This window comes from Synchiropus splendidus, chromosome 15, assembly GCF_027744825.2.
Source record: "Synchiropus splendidus isolate RoL2022-P1 chromosome 15, RoL_Sspl_1.0, whole genome shotgun sequence".
In the NCBI taxonomy this organism is placed as follows: Eukaryota; Metazoa; Chordata; class Actinopteri; order Syngnathiformes; family Callionymidae; genus Synchiropus; species Synchiropus splendidus.
Genome location: NC_071348.1, coordinates 9,148,652 through 9,157,101, shown reverse-complemented (window position 1 = coordinate 9,157,101; position 8,450 = coordinate 9,148,652). Strand labels below are relative to the sequence as shown.

At 42.0% G+C, this 8,450-nt stretch overlaps 1 protein-coding gene across 1 annotated transcript; it reads left to right on the top strand.

Moving 5' to 3' along the window:
• Positions 1-1,400: 1,400 nt before the first annotated feature.
• On the top strand, positions 1,401-2,981 carry tcf21 (transcription factor 21). Its single transcript, XM_053843630.1, has 2 exons — positions 1,401-1,877; positions 2,290-2,981. The coding sequence occupies exons 1-2, from the start codon at positions 1,464-1,466 to the stop codon at positions 2,377-2,379; spliced, it is 504 nt and encodes a 167-aa protein (XP_053699605.1). The 5' UTR covers positions 1,401-1,463; the 3' UTR covers positions 2,380-2,981.
• Positions 2,982-8,450: the final 5,469 nt, after the last annotated feature.

Below are 8,450 nucleotides of genomic sequence, written 5' to 3'. Positions count from 1 at the left end.
CGTGTCACCAAGTGGCTGGGATGGGAAAAGAGTCGGAGTAAAAACACACGAAGATACATGCGTATCAGCAGTCGGCATCAGAAGAGTAACAGCGATTAGCAAACAGGAGAAGTCAGTTGTTCTTTCTGTCTCTGGTGGATCATGGCTCTCTGGGTCGACCATCAATCCTGCCGACTCTATTATTACTTTGATTTCCAGCCCACCCACGACTCATAAGCCCACTCATTCCTCTCTCTCCTCTCTCCTTTCACTGTTTTACTATTCCCTTCAATGGCAACTTCATCCCACGGCTGTTGTTTTATCCACGGTTCCTCTCTGTATTCTGTCAGCTGCATAAAACACAGCACTCTGACAACGGAAGTGAGGAGGTCAGAGGTCACAACGCCCTTTATCCTTGCATATACTTGAAGCTTTAAGCACGGACAAGTAGACAAAACCAAGTCACCTATATTTAGACCTGTTTAGGAAAGGTGTGCCAACTGAGTCGATTCTTGGCCCGTGGCCGTTTTCTCCAACTCTGCCCAAGTTAACAGGCCGAAGCTCACGTCAGACAGTGCACACAGGTCTCCTCTTTAAGCTGGTTGTTTGGACTGGACACTAAGTAGACCAGCTCATGGAGCATCACTGAGGAAGGCCAAACAGGGGATTATGGGTACGGGTATCTGTTACATCAGAGCGGTCTGAGGCGCCTCATTGCCATTTGAGATGTAACCCCTCTCACCACCACCTCACCCTGTCCTTGCACTTTATTCTCTTTACCGCCACGATGTGCTGAAAGTTATGGAGGACCTGTGAGGGGAACAGGACACGTGTTATCAGACTTCATTCTTGCACAGGATTTGTGTTCAATAAAATGTAAAATAATACTAATAATAAAAACGTCTGATTGAACAAAAAGTTACATACAGAAAAACATACAATATAAGTTTGTCAGTGAGAATGACGTGGAAAAAAAGTGATTCTGATAAAAACCAAAAAAATAAAATAAAATCATCATCATTGTATTTAGAACAGTTCAATTTTTGTTAGACAAAATGTGTAAATGACAATTTTCGATAAATAACAATCTTTATTTCAAATGTATTAGAAAATATTGCTTTAAATGATACCTTTTCATATTTTATATGTTTGGGGGCTTATAAAATAGATCCTTTTTTCAGTTTCAGTTTTGAGGGACATCGCTTCGATATGAACGGGGTTTTTCCTCCTCAGCTTGTCTGATAAGGTAGGTTGTGCCACTTTAGCGCTTTGTTTGGCCCTCAGGGACCACAGTGGGCCCCTGAGGTCGCGGGGTCCTTCGGGAAGCCTCGGCGTCTCCTCCCAACAAGAAGATACGCCCTCATCGTTGCTGGAGATAAAGCTGCAGCGCTCATGAGCACATTGCCAGTGTGCGTGTTTGTGTTTCGGAGAGTGTGTGCGCCGCCCCCCTGCCGCCCCCGGCTCCCATGTGTTGACGGCTCACCATGTCCACCGGCTCCCTCAGCGACGTGGACGACGAGCTCCTGGACGGGATTCTTAAGTTCGGCAAGGACTCGAACGAGAGCACGGAGGAGAGCTCCAACTGCGAGGGCACCTGCGGGAGCGACACGCGCGCCAAGAAGAGGAGGACCTCCAGCCGCAAGAGCGCGCCCCGAGGGTCCGCGCCCGTGGAGGGCAAGCAGGTGCAGAGGAACGCCGCGAACGCCCGCGAGAGAGCCAGGATGCGGGTGCTGTCCAAAGCCTTCTCCCGACTCAAGACATCGCTGCCGTGGGTGCCGCCCGACACCAAGCTGTCCAAGCTGGACACGCTGAGGCTGGCGTCCAGCTACATCGCTCACCTGAGGCAGATCCTGGACAACGACAAGTACGAGAACGGATACATCCATCCGGTCAACCTGGTGAGGAGAGACGCACCCCTCATGCAAAAGTCCTGTCTGACCTCCATCTTGGCTGTCAATAAAATACCATTATTACCATGACTTTGCTGGAGCACAATTCAACATGCATGAAAGTATTGAAGACTCAAAATGCATAAAAAAAATGTATCTAATGTAATAATGGCAATTGCTTTTTAAATATTCGAACTTTTCTAAACATGTATTGCTATTAAAAATGTATATTATTTTTTTTTAAAAGCCACTGAATGAAATATGGCGCTGCATTATATTCTAATATATTGCATATATTGACAGACCAGAAGAATGTCCAAAACTATTTTTTGTTTTCATTTTATCAATGCGTCTAGCTCATTGATCTTTAATATAAATAGTTATTAAATAGTGGTTTCTGATTCTTGTGTTTCCCGCACAGACATGGCCGTTCATGGTGGCGGGAAAACCAGAGACTGAACTGAAGGAAATCCTCAATGCCAGCAGGTTATGTGGAACTACAGCGTCCTGATACACTGAACTGCAGATCCCGCCACAACCCGTCTTCCCGTGACAGAATCCACGTCTCATCCACAGAGTGGGAATAACAGAAGGACTGTCCTCCTTCCAATCGTTCCTGTAAAGACACACTCTTATTTAAATCATCTGTCACTTGTTTGTCTTTGCTGGTCCGAAGATAAACTATTTCGTCCTATTTTTTTACCCGCTATACCTGTACAGAAATCATGTTATAAATATATATATTTGTATCACTTTCATATGTTGTTGTTATATATTATTGTGATGTGTGTGTGTGTGTGCGTGTGTGTGGGCTCTGACCTGCCGTGAACTCTGCTGCTATCAGTGATCCAGGGAAACAGAACCTGAGCACCAGCGAAGCATCACAGCAGATAAGTTGTGTTGTTTCTAAAAGATAGCAGCCACATAAACAAAGAATCGCCGGCTTGGATTATTTGGGAGCCTTAAATGGAGTCCAAGCGTTTACAGCCCAAACAGATCCAATCGATTGATTTGAAAATAATCTTGTTGCTCAGCAGCAGTGTCGCTCCATTACTCTTCAAATAATTGTCATATCTCTGAGAGTAATTATTGTTGTGAAAATTTTGGCATTATTCTGCCAATTGTGGCTTAAAAAGAATCTGCATTTAAGCCACTATTCATATTGTTCCATACTGCATGTTCAAAGAAAATATGATTACATTGCCTTTTTTACTTGTTCTTTAAGTTTGACCATTAAAAAATATTTTTAATCGGATGGACTAACATGAAATAAAATATTACTTTGAACATTTAATATGTAATATCTTCCAGAAAAGGTGATGAACCTTCTCCATTTATATATATATATATATATATATAACAACAAAATGAGCAGAATGGTGCAGTCGAAGCGAGTTAAAACAAAAGGGGAGTTAAAAGAAGTGTCAACGGCGTGGAGCTCTAATCCTGCAGCGAGCCGTTGTTTTATTTCGCCTGGGTTGTGACCGCTGTGTTTACATCAAGTGGACAGTTATATATGCAGTCTAGCCCTGTCTCTCTCTCCTGCTCTCTCTCTGTGGATTATCTGGACACATTAGTGTGTTTCATGAAATTCAGAGTCACTCAACCAAACATTTTAAAGCCTTTATGGCTGAAACATGAATTTTAAAAAAGAAGAAATGACAGTCATGTGTGCTATAAAATGGATGTGGTAGAACTTGATGTCATTGACACTGAGACATGGTTTACTGACGCAGGTGTGGGTGTTCATCTACATGCATAGGCTCCTGCGAGAGAAAGCGAAAGAGAGTGAATAAAAAATGGTCAACTTTAGATCTATAAATTCAGGGAGCATTTTTCAGAGAAAGTGGAGTGTCTTTACATGAAAATACGTTTGCATTCAGTGCAGTAATCTGAAGAACTTTTAGCCCATGATCACTGCCAATTGATAATAAAATGTCAATGTTTTCTGCATTAAAATAAAGTTTTTGGTCAAACAGAATTGCAAACAAAGCAGCATTGCACTGAGATTTTTAACACTGGGCTGCGACCCTCGCCTGTTCCAGTATGGCCGACTTTTCCTGTGTAAATAAAGAGCTTGTTTTGGCTGAGTCTGTGTAGCAGCAGCAAAACAAGAAGAGATTGAACTACCTCAGTGCGAAGATCTAGTTCAGTATGTTCCATGGAATGCAGATCAACTCCACCAGTGACAGACTGATGCACTCATGTTACCAGAATAAAGCTAATGCAGGTGTGTGTCAGTCATAGCTCTTTCTGCACTGTTTCTATTCTGTTATTGTGTTAAGTTATCATTGTAAACAAACAATTCACTTTACTGTAATTTATCTACATCCATACTCACTCTATTAAAAAAGAATAGAATAGAATATTCATCTTCCAGCAGCTTAATAAAGACACCCAGATCAAAATCTCCTCCAAAAATGAAATGAATGCAGGTCTGCCTCACCTTATCCATGAGGCTTCAAGAGACACCTCTATTGGCTACTTCATTCAGATCTATTACCGGACAGCTAACCGTCTCTGAGCCAGCCATGTTGCAAAGAAAACTCACGACTTCTTTCCACCATGTCACCTCGAGCCCAGCCCATTGGCCAACAGAGAACTTTGTCTTCTGGCTCAGCTCACCACAGAGTGAAGCTGAAAATAAAATGGCTGGTTTGGTGAAGCGTTTTGTTTATTTTAATGGAAATGAAATTCAAGTTTTTGTCATGAAGAAAGTCTTCAATAAATTTGAATGCATGACTATATATTGTTTTCGTAATGAACCCATGTCATTTTGCATTTTTTGTTTCCTAATAATCAAAAATGTGATGCTCACACATCACCCAAAAAAAATTTATTTATTTATTTATGAGTCATTTCACAAAGAGGAGGCTGGCAACATGGTCACCCCCTGCTTGTCTAGTAAATCAGGCTTTAACCTGGAGACAAACTATCGCGTTCATACAGACTCTGCGACATCACTTCAAGGCCCTTCACCTAATACATCAACGGTGGCACCGCAGGGCCTCCCCCGACCATCGCCACCCTAAAGGGACCACCGAGGAGAAAATAAACTGAGCAGGGGCCAGCTGCGGTCGGACGGACAATGTGGTGAGGGAGGGGGCCGAGGCGCAGGACACGGACTCCCCTAGTTGTTTCGCTGGACCGAGGCCCAAAACTGAGAAAGATGCGTGGAGTGAAGGGAGGACCGCCCGAGTCCAGACGACTCAGTAGCATCGCGTCTGTTGCTCTTTGATCACCTACCACCTTCAATAGTGTCCCGAGGGTCCACGGACCAAATGGCTCCTTTAGAATGGGATCTGTTATAATAAGTACACTAAATCGAATGCCCAATTGTGTCTGGTATTTGAACACGAGAGCCAGATTTATCTCACTTATATAACGGTTACGTTTAGTGAGGGGCTGATGAGGCTTCATGAAACAGTGTCCTCATTTTCAGAGCCCACTAGATGGCACTCTTTGCTCTAAAATCTTTACATTTGAACGCCCATTTCAACGAAACCTTGCATCATTCTTATACCAAGAGCGCCCACTACTGAGCGCTAAAAAATAGGACACTGTTTCATGAAGCGTCAACAGCACATCAATAGTTGCGTTACTATGGGCTGGTTGCATCACATAAGTAGAAGCCCATTTTTCTTTGCCTCCCCATGTAACTACAACCAGAAAAATTGCCTCACAAAATTCGATTATTGACAGATTAGGTCAATTTTTTTTTCTTCTTAATTTTCAGCAACCGTTGGTTTTATTTTGTAAGATGCAACAGAACGAAGTGGGGGAAAAAAACAATCATGACTTGACTGCCACCTCGTGGACACCACTTGCGAACTGAAACGGTGAGAATTCTGACAAATACTTCCCCACACTGAGACTAATTATCTTCAGTACAAGTGACGCAACATCAGAAATAAAATAAATCAAAACGTAGCGTCTTCATTTTCAAAGCCCAATAGGTGGCGCCCCCAGTTTCATTATATAATAATATATACAATAAATAAATAAATAAATAAAAGTAAGATTTCGTATTGAATATATATATATATATATATATATATATATATATATATATATATATATATATATATATATTTTTTTTTTTTTTTTTTTTTTTAATTGACGTTACAAGTGGTAGCCAGTAGGTGGCAGCATCAGATCTCCGTTGTACCACAGGCTGTTGTCACTCAAGGTCCGTTGCTGTTTTGGTCTCATTGACTTCGTTCTGTGATGAAAAACGAAGCCCATAAAGTGTCTTAACATTTAGCAAAAGCAAATGAAAAGATGAACAGCCACCACAGATTGAGTTTCTAAATTCTACATTAATATTAATGTATCTACATCATATTTATTGAATAATTTATTTTAGCCTACTTATTTTTATCCTGCTTCTTTTGGCCTCTAATTATTTATTCATTTTGTAAGATTTTTTTTAAATAGTAAAGACGGTATGGGAGTCCTGTATATCATCTCAATTTGTCCATCATGAATAAGTGCATTATTCTAGGAGGCATATGTGTCAGTCAGTGAGGGCAAAGTAACAACAGCTAGCTTTAGAGAAACAATTCAATTAAGTTGTGTTTTTTCAGTTTGTATCCAAAGTCAATGGGTTATGAGCTGTGAAAATGTAATGCTTCTTTAACCTAGCGTGTAACAGTCTGACATGCTGTTAACAACGTCCAGTTCACTTTGGCAGTCAGCCTCATATGGTCTTTCCCGTTCATTTTTGTGTTGAAATGCATATTTTGCATTGATCTTGGGGACACAGAAGTTGTGCCCTGCTTGAGTCTAGAACTCTCTACCTGATATCTTGACATACACCAAGAAGTCTCACAAAGAGGCATCAATAAATGAGGGTTTAGAGTAATTCTCTTTAACATCTCACAGCGCATAAAACTGAGTATCCCAAACTACAACACAGTTCTGTTATTGTAAACGCAAAATGCAATTTCTGGGATCAAAGCCCCGGCATGAGGGCAAAGGAGGTCAAGCTTACACAGACACGCTGTAAGAGCAGTGTTAGTATAGAAGGAAGGGGCGCAGACTAAATGATGTTTTACCAGGTGGGCACAATTTACTGGTGTGTGCGTGGTCCTGCATGCACATCGGTGTGTGTCTAAGAATTACCCCAGTGTTGTGTTTAGGGGATTGAAGTCTATTACAATTAGGAAGACATGAATCAAATTCTCCCCGCACCTCTTAAAGGTCGCGAGACGCTGTCTTTCTTTGATTCTGTTCTTATTATTCCCACTTAAAGTGATGCTACGCAGATGACTCCCTGGTGTTCAGGGTTTATTTTACCGGCCGTGTTTGTGTCCAAGAAACCACAAGGACAGGAATGATGATGATGGGTCAGTGCACTGGGGAGTTGGGAACAAACTGGGGAGTTGTTCACGTGAGGCTGTGTGGTGAGCCTGTAGCAGGGGGCGCCACAAACACCTGCCTCAGCGCTCATCAGGGAAGTCCTATTAGAAGTGGAAATCACTCACAGGTGACTTTGTTTATTTGATCTCAATTTAACTTCCATGTGGACGGCTGAAATAATTCGGAGGGTTGTGTTCCAGGCTCAGTGGTGGGAAGTTCGAAGTAGCTGTCACTTGGTGCCATTTTCAAACTGGAAGCAAGGCGGAATACCAGCCACACATGGCTTCAATTATCGTCCCGTGGAATTCTGTAAAGTCGGCAATAAGGAAAATATTCCTCTAATCTGGGGGTCTTCCTCAAGCTGGGTGTGAAGGAAATATAAGGGGGTCCCACCTTAATTGGCTCCAGACTTATTGAAGCAGCACCGTTTCTCCTTAAACAAGTTTTTTTTTTTTTTAAACTGGGGTGGCTGCTTTTTTTTCGCATGAATGTGAAACGTCCGATACTTCAGAGGGGGATTCTGTGAATCAAACTGCTGCAGTTATAAGAAGCAGATGGATGGGGGAAAACAGTCAAAGGCATAAATCGAGTGCGGGGCGAAGCGTTCGGACAAGAAAAACAAATATGACTACGGGAATCATAGTGTGAGACATTCGGTAGCTGATGTTGTTGTGAGAGCTGACTCATGTTAGGTGGAAATGTAGCTGCAAAAATTCTGCATGCAAATAACAGGTTGAAACAAAGACAGTAGCCCAGAATCTGCAGTTGCTTCAAATCCTCCGCTCCGCAGAAATTGAAACTTTGCATGACAGTTTGTGGGAATGACCTACACCATGTCATACAAGATGCTATAACTTTCCACCTCAGCAATAAAAACATCACCTCGTCCATGGCATGGACATCGAAATTGTTTTTTAGAGGCGTGGTCCCATAACCCAATATTGATTTTCCAGTATAAAACACATGACTGACTTCCTGCATTCCACCCATTCTACTCCAGATTGATGCATTCTCCAAGCAGTCAACAAGAAAAATCCATCCTTGTGTCTTCTTTGTTTTCAAAATAAAATGTGACGCAGAACCATGAATTAAAACTCGCCGTAAGTTTCACAACACAGCTAGAGCTCGTACTAGCTGTTGTTATCGTTGGCAGACATATTTGGAACGAACCAATGACTCGTCAAGTTTGCAAGTTTGGTGTTTTTAAGGGACGTTGAATAC

Coding starts and splice junctions, on each gene's coding strand:
- tcf21 (XM_053843630.1), top strand. CDS start 1,464: ATGTCCACCGGCTCCCTCAGCGACGTGGACGACGAGCTCCTGGACGGG. Junction 1,878..2,289: donor ACATCCATCCGGTCAACCTG/GTGAGGAGAGAC, acceptor TTTCCCGCACAG/ACATGGCCGTTCATGGTGGC.